The sequence below is a fragment of the Juglans microcarpa x Juglans regia genome, chromosome 1S, assembly GCF_004785595.1.
Source record: "Juglans microcarpa x Juglans regia isolate MS1-56 chromosome 1S, Jm3101_v1.0, whole genome shotgun sequence".
Classification (NCBI taxonomy): domain Eukaryota; kingdom Viridiplantae; phylum Streptophyta; class Magnoliopsida; order Fagales; family Juglandaceae; genus Juglans; species Juglans microcarpa x Juglans regia.
In genome coordinates, this window is record NC_054595.1 from 28,990,787 (window position 1) to 29,012,547 (window position 21,761).

The 21,761-nt window shown below is 36.3% G+C and overlaps 3 protein-coding genes across 5 annotated transcripts; 2 read left to right on the plus strand and 1 right to left on the minus strand.

Annotated features, from left to right (window-relative positions):
- Window positions 1-204: 204 nt before the first annotated feature.
- LOC121246430 (AT-hook motif nuclear-localized protein 15-like) lies at window positions 205-2,228 on the minus strand. 2 transcript variants are annotated; one of them, XM_041144592.1, is made up of 3 exons: window positions 2,073-2,228; window positions 1,884-1,960; window positions 205-1,800 (listed from the first exon to the last, which is right to left on the minus strand). In XM_041144592.1, the coding sequence occupies exon 3, from the start codon at window positions 1,399-1,401 to the stop codon at window positions 418-420; it is 984 nt and encodes a 327-aa protein (XP_041000526.1). In that variant the 5' UTR covers window positions 1,402-1,800; window positions 1,884-1,960; window positions 2,073-2,228; the 3' UTR covers window positions 205-417. The 2 variants fall into 2 exon arrangements, with proteins under 2 accessions (XP_041000526.1, XP_041000525.1); XM_041144591.1 differs by having other exon boundaries at window positions 1,879-1,960.
- Window positions 2,229-5,392: 3,164 nt separating this feature from the next.
- On the plus strand, window positions 5,393-7,557 carry LOC121246455 (thylakoid lumenal 15 kDa protein 1, chloroplastic). 2 transcript variants are annotated; one of them, XM_041144627.1, is made up of 7 exons: window positions 5,393-5,553; window positions 5,653-5,886; window positions 6,006-6,078; window positions 6,379-6,440; window positions 6,974-7,055; window positions 7,171-7,231; window positions 7,309-7,557. In XM_041144627.1, the coding sequence occupies exons 1-7, from the start codon at window positions 5,458-5,460 to the stop codon at window positions 7,358-7,360; spliced, it is 660 nt and encodes a 219-aa protein (XP_041000561.1). In that variant the 5' UTR covers window positions 5,393-5,457; the 3' UTR covers window positions 7,361-7,557. The 2 variants fall into 2 exon arrangements, with proteins under 2 accessions (XP_041000561.1, XP_041000563.1); XM_041144629.1 differs by having other exon boundaries at window positions 5,394-5,553; window positions 5,659-5,886.
- Window positions 7,558-13,997: 6,440 nt separating this feature from the next.
- LOC121246446 (zinc finger protein 10-like) lies at window positions 13,998-15,238 on the plus strand. The gene has a single exon (XM_041144612.1). The coding sequence runs from the start codon at window positions 14,292-14,294 to the stop codon at window positions 15,168-15,170; it is 879 nt and encodes a 292-aa protein (XP_041000546.1). The 5' UTR covers window positions 13,998-14,291; the 3' UTR covers window positions 15,171-15,238.
- The last annotated feature ends 6,523 nt before the right edge of the window (window positions 15,239-21,761 follow it).

Sequence of the window (21,761 nt, forward strand, 5' to 3'; positions counted from 1 at the left end):
AATCGATTCCATTTTAAATTTAAAATCCAAGATATAAATTTCATTTACGGAACTGCTTACCAGAAGAAATTTCTTCTCGTAACTTGCATGCAACTCCGACTTCATTTCTTGATCACTCAACCTACATCATAAAATTGCATTCTTCCAAAGAAACTTGATTAGAGAGAACCAAGAAATCCAAAGTTTTAGTATACAGAAAATACCTAACGAGGAACACATATATTGATTTTCCTTGCCCGGAGCCCTGGAGACTGAGATTTACAAGAAGAAGATAGAAACAAGTCTTATCTTCATTTGCACAAAAAAAAAGTCAGCAAAACCATACTAACATTGAATCCACCACCCCCACCCCCCCCCCCCCCCCCCCCCCCCCCCCCCCCCCCCCCCCCCCCCCCCCCCGCTCTCTCTCTCTCACACTCAGAAAGCAGTAGGAGGATGACCCCAAAAAACATCCTGGGGTATCTGACCATTCGGTAGTGGATTCGGAGGTAGATTGTACATAGGCATTGAAGCTGCTGCCGGTTCACTCAAACCTTGACATGCTGAATTTCCGGAAGTACCCGAATTGACCCCTGATTGTTGTTGCACTTGCATTGCCTGATCCCCAGCAGCCAGCTCATCCTCTAGTGGCAATCTCTCAAACGTTGCATTCGTAAACGTCGCAGCAATAACCATAACCGGGCCCGATGCCGCCAGCGCGGCCACCACAGTCCCACCAACAATCTGCCCCTGCCCACCAGCTAGATACAACGTTAGCCCAGAAGCCCCAGGTGGCGATGGGGCTGGCAAGAAGGCACCCGATAGGGACAATATCTCAAATCTTCCATGCAGCGAGATCACCCCGCCCGGTGCAGCAGGTTGCCTGAGAGTAACGTTGGTAACAATGCCACTACCACTGAGAACCGAGACCCCTCGATGCCGTCTATTCGCGAACGACGCAATGCACTCGGAAATATCGCTGCCGCTACTGATTTCCAACACATGACTTCTGAGGGCATTGGGACTTTCTTTGGCAATGACTATTGGAGGCTTCGGCTTGTTCTTCGACCCCAGCGGTCGACCTCGGGGACGGCGGCCACTACTACCTGGCTCAACGCTTTCTTGAGCTCCCGTGTTGGGGTCCTCGGCCTCGCGCTCATTGTCTCGGATATCTTCCTCTTCGATATTTTGCTTCTGTGGGGCAGTGTTGCTGGTGCTGCTCTTGGTTGGAGTAGTGTTTGCATTGCTGTTGTTGTTGTTGTTGGTGATGTTGCCGTCCATGAATTCTTGCTCTCTTCTGGGTCCGAGCCGGTTTAATCCACCATTGTCATCTTCTGGGTTTCTCAGGTCAAGCGACAAGGCCGAGGACATGGGGTCCACCCCTCTCATCGCAACATTTCCAGCCCACCAGCGATTCGCCATGTTCGGGTTTTGGCAGAGAGAAGAAGCTCTCACCTTTCAGAAAATCAAAGCTAGACGGAAAGACAAATCCAAGGACCAAATATAGCCTCTTTGTTACCTCTGTTGCATTTCTTTCCCTCTCGAGTCTGGTATATTTGCCTTGCTGAACTTAACAATGACAAACACCCAACTCGGAAAGCTAGCTTGGATACCCACCGAACAGAGAGTATGGATCATAAAGTAGTCTTCTTTCTTCTTTGTTTGTTTGCTGTTTTTGTAGCTTTAGATGTTAATAAGGAGACCAAATCCAACAGATAAAATCCAAAACCTTATCATCCCCTTTTCTTCACGGAAATCCAGCCAGCCATCTTGCATGAATCACACTACACGCATGGATTTCCCTTGTATTGCATGAAAACCCTAAACGGTACCACTCCAAATTAATTGCAAAAATCAGATCCAGCAAACAACACTAAAGATGAATCATAGATAACCCACCTTACCGGAGCTCAATAACATCAAAGATCTAGCACCAATAATTTGCAACTTCAGATACAGGACAAACCTTTTCTCGCACGCCCTACAATAATCACAGATAAAAGGAAGCCATTTTCATGAAACCTAGATACGTAAATAGGCAGTGAACATTGTTTTCTGTTATGAACATAAAAGAGGAGGAGATGAGGTACTACCTGTATGCTGCAGAGCAGATTAGTACGAAGCTACGAGATTTTCAGGCCTCTTACGGGGGTCCCCTCCAGTTTCCTGAAGCACCGGTTAAGCTGCGTTCTGATGCACGGTGTACGTCAAAGAATTTAGGGTCCGTTTTACTTTTGTGTATTTTAAATAAAAATTGAATAAAATATTATTTTTTAAATTATTATTAATTTAAAATTTAAAAAAATTAAATTATTTATTATATTTTATATAAAAATTTAAAAAAATTATAAAAATGAGATAAAATAAAATTATTTTTCTATCTAAAAGGAAAATGATAAGTTATTACTAAATAATAATTTGTAGACAATTATATAATAAAATAATACTACTGTTAGTATAATTGTTGTATTTTTTTAATATTTTTAAATATTTTCTAAGAAAATAAAAAAATCACGACATTATTCACAAATACTTACTAAATCACTAGATAAAAATAAAAAATAAAAATGTAGCGAGAGATCCAGCGGCGGTGAGAGTAGCTTTTCTCAGCGGCTGTCCTATCAAAAAACGGGGCTTAGCCCATCCTGGCTTTCGACAAGGATTCGTGTGGTACTGTATCTGTCGGTAGCGGTTTTGCAGTGGGCTGAGTTTTATTGTCTGCCTGGTAAACGGTATTGTTCTGTTCAAAGTTTCGGGCACCAAGTTGAGTGAGATACAATATCCTACACCCATTCTCATGGAACCTAATGAGCAACAAACAGTGATTTGAAAAATAACTATAATATTGCCATTTTGAGTAGTTTAGAGGGTTTAGAATTTGGTCAGTGCCGAGATGGGATCAAAGTACAACAAGCAGCTGTGAGGATTTCTTTCTTAACAGGTGGACTTTCTGGCAGCGGATAGGAAAGGGAAAGGGCAGTGGTGCGTTGGTTTGGGTGTTGGGTAACGTGCGCATGGGCCAAGGAGTAGTGGGAACACGTTAGTGTCAGGGAGTCACGACAAGGTATCAAATGCCAAGATCTGCAACATCACCGCCCAAAACCGAGCCCCCAGCACCTGCCCAGCCCGGTCAGCCCCTCCCCGCTGGGACTCTTCTGCTTCACTTGCACGCACCCTCTCTCTGTCATCTGAATGACGTTTTTGAAATTTTCATTGATGTTACCGATGCCTCTGGGTGAACCCATACTGCACTGTTTACTTGCATCCGATTTCGACACTTGATAAGATGAGAATATAAAGTTAACAGTGAGTTAAAATATTATTTTTTTATATTATTATTATTTAAAAATTTTAAAAAATTAAATTATTTATTATATATTATGTAATTTTTTTTAAAAAAAATTATAATAATGAAATGAAATGTAGTGAGATATTTTCACTATCCGGTTTAAAGACTAACACCGTTCTCTTTCTTCGTTTTTCTTTTCTCTTTTTTATGTGACTTGAATTTAAGCTTCGTTTGGTACATAAACTCATCTCAAATCATTATTATAATTTTTTTAAATTTTAACATAAAATATAATAAATCATTCAATTTTTTCAAATCTTAAAATAATAATAATATTTAAAAATAATATTCTAATAATATTTTATCATCTCAACTCAATTCAGTTCAACATCTAAACGCAACCTTTCTCAAGTTACACACTTGATCCCGTTTAGAATTTCAATTAAACAGATATCAATTTAGTTCAATATAATTTTAAACTGAATTTAACATCTAAATATTCAACTCTTAAATTACTATATTCATTTTAACTCAAAACATTTTTACACGTGCGATCCACAACTTTTTTTAACTCAATACCTTTTACATTCGAGACCTATAATTTTTTTAACTTTTTATAAATATATCTAAACTCATCTTAAGTGGGTCTTATAAAATTCGATCCACTATTTTAACTCAATATTATTCATAAAGAACTCAATTTATCTTAACTCAACTTAACAACTAAATAACGAAAAAGAAAAAAAAAATTTGAGAATATTTCCAGAAAGAAAAATAGAAGTTTTGACTTTTGAAAATGGTGAAATGATCGCTTTGTTTTAAATTAACAATATAAGTGATAATTTTATATGCTATTAGTTCTCATTTAAATCTTATTCTATTTTTTATTTATTTAATTAAATATTTTATGTTTTGGATTCACTTCTTAAGAAAAAAATTTGGCCTACACACAAGAACAAATATTAAGAATATAAGATAATAATTAAATCAATTTTTTCTATCAATTTAAACTTTTTAGAATTAAGTGGTAATTTCACAATAATAAATTTTTATTTTCTTAATGGGATTTTACTTCAAAGCTGCACACACCCTCGAGTCTATGCAGTATGCATCACCACCAAACAAAAAGTCTCGTACCTAAGGAAGTTTTGATATTATTTATAAAAATAATAAATAAATAAAAAATCTAGATCGAGGTATCTTTCTCACCAATTTATAAATAAAGTATTCAATGCATTGATTTGTAAATAGATTTTTTTTCACCTTTTAGGATTTCTCACCTGTTTATCATTGTTATGTGATCTATGTTCGTGTGTTTAAACGTGATGTGTATACATGTTTTTTTTTTTTTTTTGGGTTGGACAGTTTTGTTTGAAAATTCAAATTCAATACTAGGTTCCTGTCATTCTCAATATTTTTTTTTTTACTTGTATTATTATTTTTTTGGAAACGTTAGATGTAATTGAAAAGGATGTTACTATCATTCCTCTATTATTATTGAGATGAAAATTGAAAGTTAAATAAAATATTATTAAAATATTATTTTGTAATATTTTTATTATTTTAAAATTTAAAAAAAAAATTATAACTATTAAAAAGCTTTTTGCATTCAAACCTCCTTTTTCAACTGTTTTGAATTCAAAGATTGCTCTTTGTATAGGCTCAGTTCAATATAACTGTTTTGAACAGAACCTCACCGACCAGTACCAGTCCCTTTACAGTTGATTGGCCCGGTTGTATTTAGATATAAATTGAGATAGTTTTAGATGAATTGAATAAAATATTATTAGAATATTATTTTTTAATATTATTATTATTTTAAAATTTGAAAAAAGTTAAATTATTTATTATGTTTTGTTTGAAAATTTAAAAAAATTATAATAATGAGATGAAATGAGGTAGGATGACTTGATGTAAGTTTCGAACACAAATGAGACCTGAGTTTGTTCAACCCGAGTCAAACGGGCCAACTTGGCAAACCAGGTCCAGCCCGTAATTTGTAATCGGCCCAAAGTTCAAAACCCCAGACCACTATCAAACACTTCCACCATGTGTCGTAAAACTATGCTTCAAAGCCCAGGCTGACTTCGTATTTTTATTTAGGAAAATTATTACTATTCTTCCTCATTATCCACTCTCCGAGTCTCAGATTAAAAAAGGCAAGATCCCAAGGTCGCTTTTCGCTCCCAATGGCGCTTCTCAACGTCTCCTTCGCCTGTAGCCCTCGCGTCTCAAATCCACACCCCCGTTATTCTTGCTCTCTCTCCCTCTGTCCTACGCTCCAGGTAGATTGAATTACACATCTGTTTTCCTCCTCGCAACATGTCCCTCTACTGCTCGACTGTCGCCGCGCCTTGGCTAATTCTCGTTCATTTTTTTTATAGAAACAGGCGCCGAAGAAGCCACGGACAGTTCCTCGGAATCTGATTCTGTTGTCGTTGGGCGAATCGGCGTCCAAGGCAGGCTTGCTGGCTCTCCTCTCTGCTTCTCTCTTCTTTGCCGATCCCGCACTCGCATTCAAGGGAGGAGGTCCATACGGTCAAGAGGTGACGAGGGGACAAGATCTGACTGGCAAGGACTTCAGCGGCAAGACTTTGATCAGCCAGGACTTCAAGACGGTCTCTATTTTTTTATTTTCCGGCCGCACATGAATATGTTTGTCGTAATCCGTTTTGTCTATATAATGTGCGATTTGTTTTGCATATTTATTCATTTGTTTGTGTTTTTTTTTTTTCAGTCTATACTGAGGCAAGCAAATTTTAGAGGATCAAAGTTACTTGGTGCGAGCTTCTTCGATGCCGATTTAACAGGTATTTAATTCTTCGTTGTGTTCTTACACTATTGTCTTCGAGTATCTTAGATTCGCAGATATTCTTCGGAAAATTTGTTAGGATGCATGCTCCAATATAACTTTAAGTACTGTGTGATAATGTAGGCAGGGTGAGACAACTTGGAAGAGTTGTAGTATTCGATTACTAAGCCATAAGTTCAAAGTATAATCACAATCAAATTGAATTAATTGATGATGATACAGTCTTACTATGACAGTCAAATTATTCTATTATGTGGATTTATAATAATTATTTAGTGTCTTTTTTATCTCTACAAAGGGGCTGATCTTTCGGACGCTGATCTCAGAGGTGTAGATTTTTCCTTGGCAAATGTGACTAAGGTATCTTGATTCGAGATTTTGGCGTCTGGTTCAATTTCTCTAGGAAATACTAGTTGCTAGGGGTGTGCAAAATTCTGAAAATTCTGACTCCGTCCGACTTCCGCCCCGACTCCGACTTCGTCGGAGTCATCGGAATTCGGAGTATCTCCGAATATCTATTCGGAGTCGGAGTCGGAGTCGGAGCTCCAAGAAGCTCCGATTCCGACTCCAAATTTTTTTTTACTGTACACTTGCGCTCGAGCGAAGTGTCGAGCGCAAGTTGAGCACACGTTGTATTGAACATTGGCTCGATCGACATGTCGAGCGGAAGTCGAGCGAACCTCTCTGAAAGAGTTCCGCTCGAGCGTCACGTCGAGCTCCGACAGCTCCTATAGGAGGTCGGAGCTCCAATTTGGCTCCGACTCTTGTTGGAGTCGGAGGTCGGAAACGAGCACTCCGACTCCGTTGGAGTCGGAGCCCAGCCCTACTAGTTGCTATGTTTGTGTCCGTTCTCCCTTCGAGTATGTTGTGTTTGTGAGAACCACTTTCTTCAGGCCAACCTGAGCAATGCTAACTTGGAAGGTGCTCTGGCTACGGGAAATACATCTTTCAAGGGATCAAAAATAACAGGGGCTGGTATGTAGAAACTCTGCTTAACATTGTTATCTTAGAGTTGATGTCAGATTTGGCCAATTCATTTGAGAGGGAATGAATGAATCGTTTTTGACTGATTTTTCCCGAGTTTGCTCAGATTTCACGGATGTTCCATTGAGAGAAGATCAACGAGAATACCTATGCAAAGTTGCAGACGGGTAAATATATAGTTTCCTTTACATTTGCCTTCTCAATTATTGGCGTTATTCATTATTAACCGCATTTTTGTTATCAGGGTGAATCCAACAACCGGAAACGCAACGCGTGATACACTGCTATGCAATTAATTAATAATATTTCATTGCCCCCGGTAAACCATCACGTTTAAACAGGGGGATCGGATTTCCTGCTTCTGTAAGAGGCTGGCTAACAGCTGCAGTTTTCGTGGGGTTGAATTTGAGGCTGATTTATTGTAACGATTGTATCATATTACTAACAGTAGCACTATCTAACGATTGAATTTAATATCATATGGTTGAGGGTATTATTTGGAGTATAAAATTGGATCGTGATTTTTTTTTTCACGTAATTGTGGGAGAGAGGAAAGATGGAGGAAGGGAGTAAAAGCAGAGGGCAGGGGGTAACATTGTGCATTATGATTTATATATTTGCTTGGACCCAAACCGGAAGAAACAGCGATGAAAATCGATCGGCAGTCCTGGTATTATAATTTCCTTCTAAGAAACTTAAATCTCTTTTTTTTTTTTTTTTTTTATCTTTTTAGCTACAGTTGTTATTTAAAGCAACGGCAGAAGTCCAGGTACTTTAAGAAAAGTTTCAAGCCGAAGAACACTTCGATATAATGACGGGTAAATACTACATAGAAGTGAGAAGCAGAAATTTTTAGTCATTAGCCAAGCTGATACAAAAATTACAGGCAATTTTCATTTGGTGAAACAGGGCCTCCCTCCTGTTTGACCCGCTCATGCCATGCTGCCTTGGAATCTTGATCGGGGAACACCTCAGATTGCAACGATAGAGAGATGTTATTTACATGTAGCCAAGTTGGCTCCCACAAGCAATCTCCACTTAATGCCGTAATGCGCTCCCCTGCACAAGCACGCCTCTTGATTTCAGAACAAGTGTTCTTTAGGAGCTCGGGAACTAGCTCCTGAAGCTTCTCGCATCTCTTCCCTCTAAGTTTAACCTTCGAATATTTTTCCATTCGGCTGAGAACACCCAACCATAGTTTTCATAATGTAGTCAGCTGTGAGATATCATTAACTGTAAAAACACTTTTGAAAAGAGTTTCATGGCAAGGGTGAGGGTGCCTTCCATGTTTCGATAGTCCTTTTGAGAGTGCCCCTGTGCAATTTCAAGCAACGTGAAGATCATCATATCAAAACATTGGAACCACAAACCACGCGAAAGGTGGATCTCATCCACTTCTGTCAAGCATTTTTGCAATGATAAATAGCATGATTTCTAACTTCTTCTCTCTGGTCCAGACAAACTTTCCTTCATCCCTGTAAAAGCCTCAACCACATCTCTCCAATATTCTGAGACATTTTCAAAGCTTCCTCCTCCCCCATTGCTTCCTTGGCCTGACTCGCCCACCTTGCTAAACAATTCACAGAACCTGCCATGAGATCAATTGCACAAACAGACCCTTCTCATTCTTGCTTCCATGTCATTGCCGAAGGCCAACACAGGTTCCTCAACAGATGAAGGATTCAAGAGAATGGTGAACTTACAGAGGGACACGACTAGATCATCCAGTACTTCTTCTAGATGATGTCATGCATAAATCTTTGCAACTGCTAAGAATCCATCTATACAAGTTTGGTAAACCTCTTCGTGTTCTGCATGATCAAATACTACAGAGATAGCAGCAATTGTTGGGCCGGACGGACACTATAGCAAACATATTGTGGCGAAGGTAGGCTCTGGAATCAGATACAATGAATGAAGCGGTTTTTTTTTTGGATATGTGCATTAGATCAATCCACCAGGTTGGGGTCATTCCAGAAAGCTGGCACGTTGCTCTGCGGTTGTGCGGATTTCATTCTTGCAAATTGAGGCAGTTCAGTTCAACTCCAATACGTCTCGACGGACAGACGGAGTTCACAAAAAATTTGATTCTGGGATTCCTTCTATACTTTTGTACAAGTTTTTAATATTTATAATTGAAAAAATAGAAAAGCAAACAATTTTTACAAAAAAAAAATAAAAAAATATATTTATCATCCTTTTATTATTACCTTCTCTCAACATTTTTTGATGTGATATTAAATGATAAATTTATAAATAAAATATAATAAATAATTTTCAATCATGATATGAGATAATGAAAAAATGGTGATAAAAGAGATGATGAATAATATTACTTTAATTAAGTTTAAAAATTTGGTGTAAATATCTGATTTTCAAATATTTTAGAAGCCACTAAACACTGCCACGCTCTAATCTACTTCCTTTAATAGAGAGAGATGAACAAAAGAGCACAAATTGTGTTTGTTGAGGGGGGGGGGGGGGGGGGGGGTGAGAAGTTGGCATGTCCAGTCATTATTCAAAAGTGGATTGGGAGTATTTAGGATCCATTTATCTTTGAAAAATGATAAAAACACAACATTTTTTACGGTACATTACACAATTATATTTTAAAATAAATAATAATTTAATAAAATATTTAATAAAATAATATTATTTTATAAAAATATCATCATTTTAAAATATATATTATAAAATATATTGTAAAATGTGATGTGTGAAGTATATATTTTTTTTTTCTTTTAGGCGTAACTGGTCTGAGTCGACTCCTATTCAATTTGTTTGTTGTCTGCGTCATTATCGAGGCTGATCGGGACCCATTATCGTTTGGGCCAACTAACCGACCGAAATAAGCCCGTTTTCTTGACGTAGTCCGCTTGCGGCCTGAGCGAATCGACTAATTAATTAGCTAATTGATTTTTTTCCCCTAAATAACAAAACATATGCATAAGAATTGCCTTTATATTACTTTCCTCGTATGATGTTTTCATTGACCATTAGCAAAACGTCAATTTATTTGGAGGATATAACTGTTAAAAGTTTATTTCAAAATTAAATTAAGACAGTATAGAAAGATTGCTACAATGGTCGGGACAAAAAGTCTTGATTCCGCAAGAGTAAACTATTTCTCGAAATCCAAGATCTTCATGAGTTATGATAGACTGCAACTCTCATACTACAAATATCCAAATTGTGATGTCCAATTAATAACCCATAGATAGTTCTTATTTTCTTAATTGTATCATATTATATATATATATTCTTAGAGGGGAAGAGAGACTTGTTGGAAAATCCATATAATCATATATATATATATATATATATATATACCAGATTCTATCGAAACCATCTATATACAGGTTGTATTACAACGTCGAGGGAGCTGAGGATAGGACATGGCTACAAACTTTGCATGAAATACACTGAGTACTTTCAAAACCTGAAATTAAAGGATCATACAATTTTGTTTAGTTTCGTGTCTAAGCTCACTAAAACAGAAGCCATTATCGCCCCAATTAAAAGTGAAGTATGCATGACATTATATATATGTCAGGATGGCTTGCTTCCTGCATGGTAATTGATCAGTGAAGGTTGTCGCATGATCTGCGCTTGCATATATTTATATATATAGGAATTCGACTAGGAACGGCTATATATATATATATATATATATATATATATATATATAAAAAGAAGAACAATCCAAGCAGGGAACCTAATTTATCAGTATTTTCACATAGAGAACCCTCAGCATACGCAACATGATTTTATATTTTTTTCTCTTTATAATTGTACGGTAAGAATGAGTTTAAATATTATAGTTTTTTTTTTTTTTTCCTGGGCGGATGAGCTTAATTCATGTATATATATAGTTATAACCAATATTTAATTATCAGCTGATATATTTTTACAGTTTCATGAGTATCATTAAGTGTCATTTCATACCAACTGTATGTCTAATCTGATCACTAAGTTCGTCGATCGGTCGGCAAAAGGTCTAATAAATTAATTGTTCCTTACCCCAATTATAGACTCATAATTAACATGAAAAATACATTTTTTTTTAAAGCCACAAGCTGCTAGCTGCTCTTTGTTGTTTTGTACTAAAGTCATGAACATTGAGTAGGATTCGAGTTTTCTTTCCAACTTTCCTCCTTGCACAAGTTGATAATTAAAGAAGACATTGTGGATAGAGTCTATGATCCGTAGCAGACAAATTTAGAAGTATATTTAATGAAGTACTACTGAGGCTAGCTAGCTAATATATGTGTATATATATATATATATATATATATATATATATATATAGATAGCCTTCCGTGGTCAATCATTTTGATAATTAAATTATAATACTCTATCCTGATTGTTTAAGTTTTTTGGAATTATGCATGCAACCTCGCCCTAGCTAGCTAGCGTTTCCCTCTTCCCCAAATTAAAGAATATTTTTTGAAAGGACTGAAGAAAAAATGAGAGGCCGGATATATATGTAGGTTGAACTTTTGTGATATCAAGAGTACGTAGTGCCACGTACGTGGATTGTAAAGCCATCGTGAGCTTCATGATGAGGGACTTCCCTTCCCGTGCTGATCTATACATGCATGATCCTCCCTAATACATTATCTTCATCGAAAGTGGTTGATAAAAACGATTTTGATATACAACTAAGACGTACGTACGGCCCATAAATCGTGAGAATTATTTATTTTCATTCATTCCGAGTTGCATTGATTGCCCCGTTACTAATTAATTCATTGCATATATATATATTCTTAATTGGCTTGTTTAATTAGTTATAATTTCTTACTACAAGAAAATTGTTTATTTACGACCAGTTAATTCCAATGAAATGACTATTTACAACTAAAATTAGTTAGAATAATCTTTTAATTGCAATAAATTGATCACGAAAGTTCGTTTGTTTCTGTAGAATTAATATTGCGACACAATATCACAAATTATACACTAGGCATGTCAACAAAAGTCGTTCAATTATTTAGTTCTTGATCAATTAGTCGTGTAAACGTGTATATATGCATACTCGATCTCCGTGATCTCTAAATAATTCTTTCTTTTTGTTCCCACCAAATAAAGAGACATTAGAAATTAGTAAATTCAGATATATTCGAGACAAATAATATAAAGATAATTGATTATTAGTGATCCAAATTAAGGGATCATGTGCAATTCCTTGCCTATTACAATGCCATCTTTGACTCGTTTACGTGATGTGATATCGATCACGTGGAAGGAAAATGATCAGATTGTTAAAGAGATTCTGAACATGCACGTTTACTACACTGCAAAAGGAACAAAAAGTCTTGCAATGAACAAATCAAGTTTAATTAGCTTATTCATTACCGTAGAATGTTTCTTCATTTTTTTTATTTAAGGAACATAATTATTTAGAATATTTGCAATACCAGTAGTTGCACTAATTGAGGAAATGTCGAGACAATCATCTGAATCATGAATTATCATCGTTATAATATTATATTAAGGTAGACAAAAGCTAATGTATCAATCCTCAAATAAAGCTCTGCTCGTCTTTTCCAAACATATATATAATTAATTTTCAAGGGTACGTAGGTCCTCTTTCTCACCTTTAAAAATGGCGATCTCGTGAAGTTATGACAAAGTAGCTTTCTGTGATATATATGCATTCATTAGATAAGGAATCTGTTTAATAATAACCTTCTTCTTCATGCACATGTGGTACTCGTCGTTATTGTTGTTTCATTTCAACTTACTTATTTATTTATTTTCATTATTGCGTGCATCATGTGTGCGTGAGGCTAGGGGACTAAAGGGGCAGATGGGGATGAGATCGCTTTAAGTTCTAATTCAAATCTAAAGTGTAGGGTTCAAGTGAGAGAGACAAACGTATTATGTGGATTCTATAATTACGTTCATATCGTTAATATTTATTATCACCTATATAATTTTTTTCTATAATATTAAATATTTAATCAAGAGAAATATTTGGTCTACATAAAAATTTTACACATTGGCGTGGTTTAATTTACAAACTAACATGGTTTAATTTAATCTATCATATTATAAAACTCTTTACAATACACCATCTCTCACTCGAAGTTCGTTGGTGTTCAAAATTGAGCGATTTGTATTAGGGGTGTAATCGGTCCTGTCTAGTCTGGGAGAGATCACGAATCGAAAATTTCAGTCCATCATTTTTTCCCGACCGGATCAGTAGCTATCGATCCATGAACATTAGATGAAAACTACATAATTAATTTTTTTCCTCTTTTTCTTTTTTTGACAAAAAATTTTATACAAATAATTAATTAAATTAGTAAAATTAAAATTAAATGATCTCTGTTCTCTTTAACATTTTACATATGGTTAATAAATATTAAATAATTTTATTGTATATATAGTCAATGGTGATCTCTTAGATGAAAACTACATAATTAATTTATATAATTACTATATAAAATAATAATATATATAATATTTACATATATATATATATATATATACACATTCGGTCGGTCTCAGTCTAATCTAGTCTAAGAAAACTGCATCCCGGGACCAATTAATAAGACTATCGGTCTGATTCAGTCTAGTCGATTGTTTTGGTCCGGACCCATAGTTTTACACCCCTAGTTTGAATATTTTGGGGGGATGGAAAGTGGAACAAATTATTTTTATGTTTTTATGATAAGTAATATTAGATACAAATCTCATGCAAGTATTTTATAAATAAATAAGTTCCATTAAAAAAAAAAAAAGATTTCTTTACAGTTTTTTATGATATGTCCTGCGTTTTACAAAGAGACTCGGAAAATTTTATTTATTTAGAACCAGTAAAAATCATTACTACGGTATAATATATATATATATACTCATTTCTACCGTCTAATTATCTCAGTGCAAGGCAGCGTCAGAAGCAAAGCAAACCCGAACTAAAATTGCTGAAGTAATACCGATAACAACGACTGTGTATCAAACCCGTACTAAAAACCAAAGGAATAGTTTCAATGGAAGAGCCAAAGGAAAGCAAACCCGAAACGCAAATCTAGTTACAAAGACCTTTTCATTGACCCTTTTCTCTTCCTCATAGATTCTCAAGTTGCTTTCATGTATTCAACATGAATACGGGGAAGTATTCCTGAACCTTATATCTCTCACTCTCCATGAAAACCTTCCATAAAATACCTATTCCTTTCTTTTTATCTTAATTTGCCAATTTCCAGTCAAAGAATATATATGCAGGAAGCTCCGTATTGGATGTGGATGAAGAGGAAACAAATCTTAGAGTCGGATTCTCAACGATCAATGATTTGTCTGAACAACAGGACATGGGAAGAAAAGGCTTTTGCAGAAGATGCAGCTGGGCCTCTTGGGGGATGCATATGGCCTCCAAGATCTTATTCTTGTAGTTTTTGCAACAGAGAGTTCAGGTCTGCCCAAGCCCTAGGTGGTCATATGAATGTTCATAGAAGGGATAGAGCAAGGATGAAAGAATCTCTTAGCTCCTCCAATGATGTAGCCCCCCATCATCAAAATCATCATGACCAGAATCGTTCCAAGTCTCTGGGTGCTCAGTTTCCAACTGATGGTTGTAAGTTGTTTCACAATCGAGACCCTAAACCTAGTCCTAATATTGTTGCATCAAGTGCTCTATCACCTTCGTGGGTTTCAACCTTTTACACTCCAGAAAATTTTAGTGAACAACGTACTTCTGCGCCTGCTCATTCTTCTTCTATTGCTCAATCTTTGTCCGATCCTGTGGGCGTTAGACTTCTCATGAGTATCTCTGAACCAAAACATGGATTGGCAAATAATCCGAGGGAAGAAGATTCTACATGTTTGCGTAATGATGATCATGTTGAAACTGAATTTTCTGTCGGTATGAATTCTTTTGTTTACCAAAATCCACCAACTGGGTCCCCTGGGGATGAGGCGATCAGTTGCAAAAGACCCAAGACTGCTGTTTCTTCACTGTCGCTCTTTCTTAAGGCATGTTCGGATGCTAGATACCACCTTCAGTCAGAGGTAACCGAAGTAGTTAAGCCAATCAGCATGGAGGACTTGGATCTTGAGCTCAGGTTGGGTGATCCAGGATCACCTAAAGTGAAGCAGTAGGGTACAATTATATATATGTGCCTGATCAGGTTACATTTTGTTTGCTGTATGGAGAGAGAATCTTTGATATTGTTTGCAGCTTCTCATGAGTTTCTCTTTCCTTTACTATCTCTTCTTGATCTAATGGCTAACAGGCAGAGGCAGCTCTGCGTCTATTAGAATCTTGATTGAAATGAAAGGTTTATTTTTCAATGAGCTGACTAAATGACACATCTCCATTAATGTATCAGCTGATATATTTCCTTTCTATCTGTATTTCTGGAGCTAGCTAGCTAGTTGCTGCTCGTATGATAATCATCAATCTCGGTTTGCACTATAAGATCTTCCACTTTCTTCTTATGATCATATAGAATGGAAAGATGGATCAGACTAGTGGTTGGTAGGAGACAAATGAGGGATCGAAAAGATGAATGTAGCTGCATCTCATTTTCAATAATACAAAACTTAAACTGATCTGAACATGTGCAATGATATTAATTCTACGATCTAGTTGCTGGCCTGTGTTCTGATGGATCTGTTCCGATCCTATAGTAATTCAATTAATATTGGAAAGCTGACACAATATTTTCTGAATTCACCATCTATGATTTTCTAACAATAGGGTTATTATGAGGCGTGATCCCGGTCTTAGATACAATATTAGATGCAAATTAGTTCAAACAATTATCATTTAGTACTCGCTGTGTTAATATATGTTAGAATATCTTTTCTGGCCGGGGTTGGTAATTGAATAATATTACTAGATCTCACACCGTGACACCCTCAGTTAACTGTAAGTTCATACGTGAAGAGAGAGAGAGGGAGAGAGGAATTGACAGCCTAGCTAGCTCAAGGAACTGACATTTAAAAGTCACTTCAGCTACATCCAAAAGGATTAAAAGTAAGAGCTAGCTAGCTAGACATACATGACAAAACATGGATTCCCTCTTCACCTGTATCATTACCATCAGCGAAATCTATTACCCTCACATCTCAGTCCTCCCAATAAATTCCAAACTATACGGTTCTTTTCCACACTTTTTACTCGATTTAAACCGCCCTCCAAATACTCCACCAACTCCGTGGAATAAAAAACAAGACAATTATTTTATAAAGCCAGAGAGAGAACATTAATATATATATATATATATATATATAATCTATAACAATATCATTGGCATCATTTAACCCCTAATTTGTTTTTCCTTTTGGTGCTATACTTAGTACTGATACGCTGATCTTAATTAACAACCGAAGATCACCAGCCACAGAACTGGAAGCCTAAAAGCATCCAATAATTTTCAATGTTTCGAAACCCTAGGTCCTGTCTCGACGTTGTAGTAATGTGGTTACTGTGTATAGCCACCTTTTGACAACGACGGGTCCTCCAGTATAGATCCATGGCGAGGTCTGGTTGTTTTTCAATGTTTCTTAACAAGGAAAATCGATAAAACATCGCTTTTGACTTGATGGGTCGGTCGGAGTGAAAGCAACTGTGCTGATGATACATTGCTGTGTTTAGATAGTACTGGTTTATGTTTCCCAACAAATTTTGTTCCCATAAAAGATGCTCTGTAGTACGAGATAATTGATGGGTTCTCTGTGTTTAACTTTGGGTTCAGAAAATGGGCAGATGGGAGAGAGAGAGAGAGAGTGAGGTTAGTGTCTTGGTCTTTGGTTGCTTTTTTTTTTTTTTTTTTTTGAATAATTGGTCTTTGGTTGCTATAGCCTATGAAGTGTCCGTCTTGTGTAAGAGAGTTGTAATATCTGTCCGGCTTGTGTGGATTAATTAAGAAGTTGGGTCGGTTTTTTTCTAAACAGTTATAATTAGCGAGCGAGGTGATCCGAGTGTGGCTGTGTCAGAGTAATTTTAACGTACGTACAGTCGCAGAGACAGAGAGGCACATGGGTATAACGTGTATGATATGTCTCCATCTGTTTTTCTTCAAAGATTCACTAATAGTAAGCCATAAGTAGGAAAAAAAAAAATAAGGACATTTTCTCAGCTTTACATAGGTTTCTTTAAATTAGGGTTGTTTGAAAATTTTATGCTTACCATACATATATATATATATATATCATAGTTTCTGTTTCTGTTCCTGTTTTTTCTTTTGACTTTATTTTCCTTTGCCAGTTTTGTTATTTAAAAAAGAAATTATATTTACAATCTCACGATCACTTTGAAAAAATAAATAAATATGAGATCTATTTAAAAAAAATTAAATTTTTAATAATAAATTTTATTTTTTTTTTAAAACGACTATACAACAGTTACATACTCTACAACTAATATAACATTACTCTTTAAATACACTGGGCTTAGTCTTCCGCAATTAGTGGTGGCCGAGCGTGTAGCTAGAAAAATATCAGTATTCTTGTACATGATCGGCTTTTGAAGGTCCAAATAAATCATGAATTGGGCCCAACCTAACACGTATACGTACGTACATCACAGAATGTTGTCAGGGTGTTTGGGCAAAATAAGAATGGACCGGCTTTACAGTGTTGAATTACGTCAGTTTTATACCCTCTCTTAATTCATCGCTGCGGAACCAGAGGAACTATATGATAAACTGGTGATCTGTTACATTAAATTATAGGCTAGATTCTTCACCATGTGTTTAATTCTCCTTTGTATCTTCTTAACACGGAATATTGAATACTGCCAGCTGGTTTTATTTGTTTTTTGAGATTTTCATGCAATGTTATGCTTATAATTTTGGTGCGATTCTGAAAGAAGTGACCTAGAGAGGAGGCAAAGAATAAGCACGTGCTTTGAAAGAATTAATTGCATGCTATATAAATTGTCACGTCGGTACAAATATATAAACCACCAAAAGATTAGCATTAATTGCAAACTATGTAAAGTTCAAATTATGTCTAAATCTCATGTTCGGAGCCAGAGGAATTGGCCCAATAAATAACTCGGCTACGACCCATTGGGCTTGGGGTTGGGTTTAGGGTCAGGCTAAGGTTAGGTCATTGACCGCCTCACGGGCGTCAACTCTCGCAACTACGTCACCCCGTGCAGGATAGGTGTCATGGCTTGACAGCGTAGTCACTTCGACGTGGCTGATCGTTGGGTATAGATAATCGACAAAAAATATTTATAAATACGAATTGTGCAACTCGTCTAATCGTTTTAAAAAAATAATAATAAAATATGTTATTAATATAAAAAAAATTTATTATTTTTAAAATAATTATTTATATATTTCATAATTATATGTAAAATTATTATAAATATTTGTATATATTGGGTTGTGTCGCGAGTGCGTGGTATGCTACTTTGACCCGCGTTGTTCAAATAGCAATTGCGAAAGACCGACCACGCGTCGTGTGAACTGAGATGCACTTTTCTTTTAATAATGCTACATGGACCTTTTTTTTTTCTTTTCTTAAGTTAGAACTGAGATTTTTCATAGGAAAATGATAATGTGAATGCTAAATATGCTCTGTCCATTCATATATTTTTTATTTTTTTATTTTTTTAATAGTTAAGGAATTAATTTTTAATAATTTTTTATTTTTTTTTAATAGTTAAGGATGCTTAAAAAATAATTAAAAAAAATAAAAAAACTCATATATTAGTATACACATTTGATAGCCATTATCCATTTTCATATCTATCATAAGCTTGCTTTACTATTTTGTGCAATTTATAACTGTACAAATTTTTATTTTTTACTTTTGTAACAGTCGGGCAGAAGGCCTCGTTAAATCTGACAAGGAAATGTGTTAGGTGTAAAATAGATTAAGCCCACCGTGTAACCATCATCATAGGAACGGAGAGAATGAAAAAATATAAGAGCTGAAAGAGGTAAAAGTATAGAAAAACAAGTTACACATATAAAAGGAAAAGGTAACAATGACATAAAATCGACAAGAGATCAAATACTCCTAAGAGGCCTCGATATAAGGAAATTTTCCTATATATACCACGACAGCACCCGAGCGGCTTCTTCTATCTTCATTTTAAGGATTCTAGAGATATCATATTTTTTTCTCTAAGCAATAGGATCTTCAACTTCTATTATATTGAGAAATATGTGAGATCACGAGAGATTGCACAAATCGCTAAAGCATGGCAGATTTATCCTCCAAACACCCCTTGAACATAGGCTTTGCCGAATGATATAAATTAGTGTGTCTCTATCTCATTTATATTATATTTATTGCTAATTTTCATAGATGAAAGCAAGGCCATTGTAAAGACTCTCAAGCCACTACCAACGGGTCAATCACAACATGGGGACTCCTTCCTTCTAAGCATGTACCGAAAAATGCATATGAGTGGATATACGCCTGTGTGCATGTATATATACATAAATAAAATCATTGTCCATATTTGAATTTTTTATACAACATATATTACTTTCTTATGTTGGGTGGTGTGTGGAACCTGATTTGTAAGCAGAAAATCTAGAAACAAAGAGTTCACTCGACCTAGCACTCGAGTGAATCTCAACCCGTGAATTTGCTCTAAGTGCGCTTGGCAGTGGGCACGAGCGAAACTCAACCCGTGAGTTTGCTCAAGTCTTGCGCAATAGTGGGCCCGACCGAGACACAAACCTTAGTGTTCGCTCGAGCTGTGCTCAACACATCACTCGAGCCAATATTGATTGCTTGTTCAGTTGAGGTGCGCTTGACATGCCGCTAGAGCGAATGACCCAGTTTTTCCAGATTATGGTTTCTAGTGTTGTTTCTATTTATAATATTTTGACCTTATTGTATATGATTTTTAGTAGTTTTTCAATGAGGAAAAAAAAAATCAAAGTGTGTGTGCATATCGTATGAAACAGAGAAAGCTCTAGAGAGTGTGAGTTGAGATTGAGTGATTGTAATATATTCTGATTAATAAAATTTCTGCAGCGCTGTGGACGTAGGCACGTTCCTGAGCCACGTAAATTATGTGTGACGTGTGTTTTGATCATTGCTTTAATATGTTTGTCATCATTGGTATGTGTGTTTTTATAACAACTAGTATCAAGAGCCGATGTCAGATCTGAAGGAGAACGATGGCTGGAGACAATTTGAAAACACTCGAGATCGAGAAGTGAGACTGCACTGACTTTAGGTATTTGAGGATGCATATCCAGGACCATCTCTACGGGAAGAGGCTTCATTTTCCACTGTTAGGAAAGAAGCCGGAGAGCATGGACGATGTTGAGTGGAATCTGTTAGATCGATAGGTTCTGAGGGTTGTTTGCTTGACCCTATCCGGAATAGTGGCACACAATATTATTAAGTAGAGAACCATGGCGGATCTCAATACAGCTTTGTCAAGTATGTGTGAAAAGCTGTCGACAAATAACAATATGAATCTAATGGATAAATTTTTCAATCTGAAGATGTCATAAGGTATGTATGTGGCCTAACACTTAAATGAATTCAATACGATCACAAATCAATTGTCTTCTATAACGATTGAGTATGATGATGAGATCAAAGCGTTAATTTTGCTGGCATCACTGTCAAATAGTTGGGAGGCCATGAGAATGGCAGTGAGTAGTTCAATCGACAATGTGGAATTGAACTACGATGACGTACGTGACATGATCCTTACTAAAGAGGTACATAGAAGAGACTCTGGTGAGTTTTGAGGTTCGGGATCGGCCATGAACGTTGATAATTGGGGCAAAAGATATGACAGGTCAAGCTCCAAGAATAGGGGCGAGAGCATAACGAAATCAGGGCAGTAGATCACATGCTAGAGTTGTGGCAAGCCAGACCATATCAAGAGAGACTGTCGAAATCAAGAAAGTAATAAGAATGGCGCTGTGAATGTAGTGGTTGAAGAAACACATGATGCCTTAATTCTTATAGTGCACAATCTGATTGATGATTAGGTGTTGGATTCAAGGATTTCGTTCCATAGCACCTAACATCGAGAGATCATATAGAATGATCTTGCTTATGATTTTAAAAAGATATATGCGGCTGATGGAGACGTACTGGATGTAGTGGGAGTGGGTGATCTGTGCATCACACTTCCAAACATGGGCATATGGACTTAACAGCAAGTTAGACACGTTCCAAGTCTGAAGAAAAACCTAATCTCTGTGGGATAGCTCGATGACAGAGGTAATGTAGTAGCGTTCTCTGGAGGAGTGTGGAAGATCACTAAGGATGCGCTGTTTTGGCACATGGTAAGAGATCTAACTCTTTGTAGTTAACATTAAAGTCAAGCTATGTGCAGGGAAATACATGAGTGCATAAAACAGGTTTAATCGCGTGAAACAGATGATGAAGCAAAATGGAGTCAGTTTTGATGTTCCTCGTGTAAGCATAGGGAAGTTGGCAAAGGTTGCCAGGATCAGTTCGAGACCAGACACTTCTATTGCAGTGAGAGTTGTGAGTCATCCAGTAGATTTGATGACTAATGGCGATGTACATGAGATACTGAAGTTGGGCTTGACTTCAATGCTTTTGGCTTGAAGACAGGAGTTGTGAGATGCAGAGGTGGTAAGGCTTGGCTGGAAACAGTGGATGACATGTAGAGAACCAGTCTCCAAGTGGGAGATTGTTGGGTTGTGTGTGGAGCCTGATTTGTGAGTAGAAAATTGAGAAACAGAGAGTTTGCTCAACTGTTGCTCAAACCTAGCGCTCAAG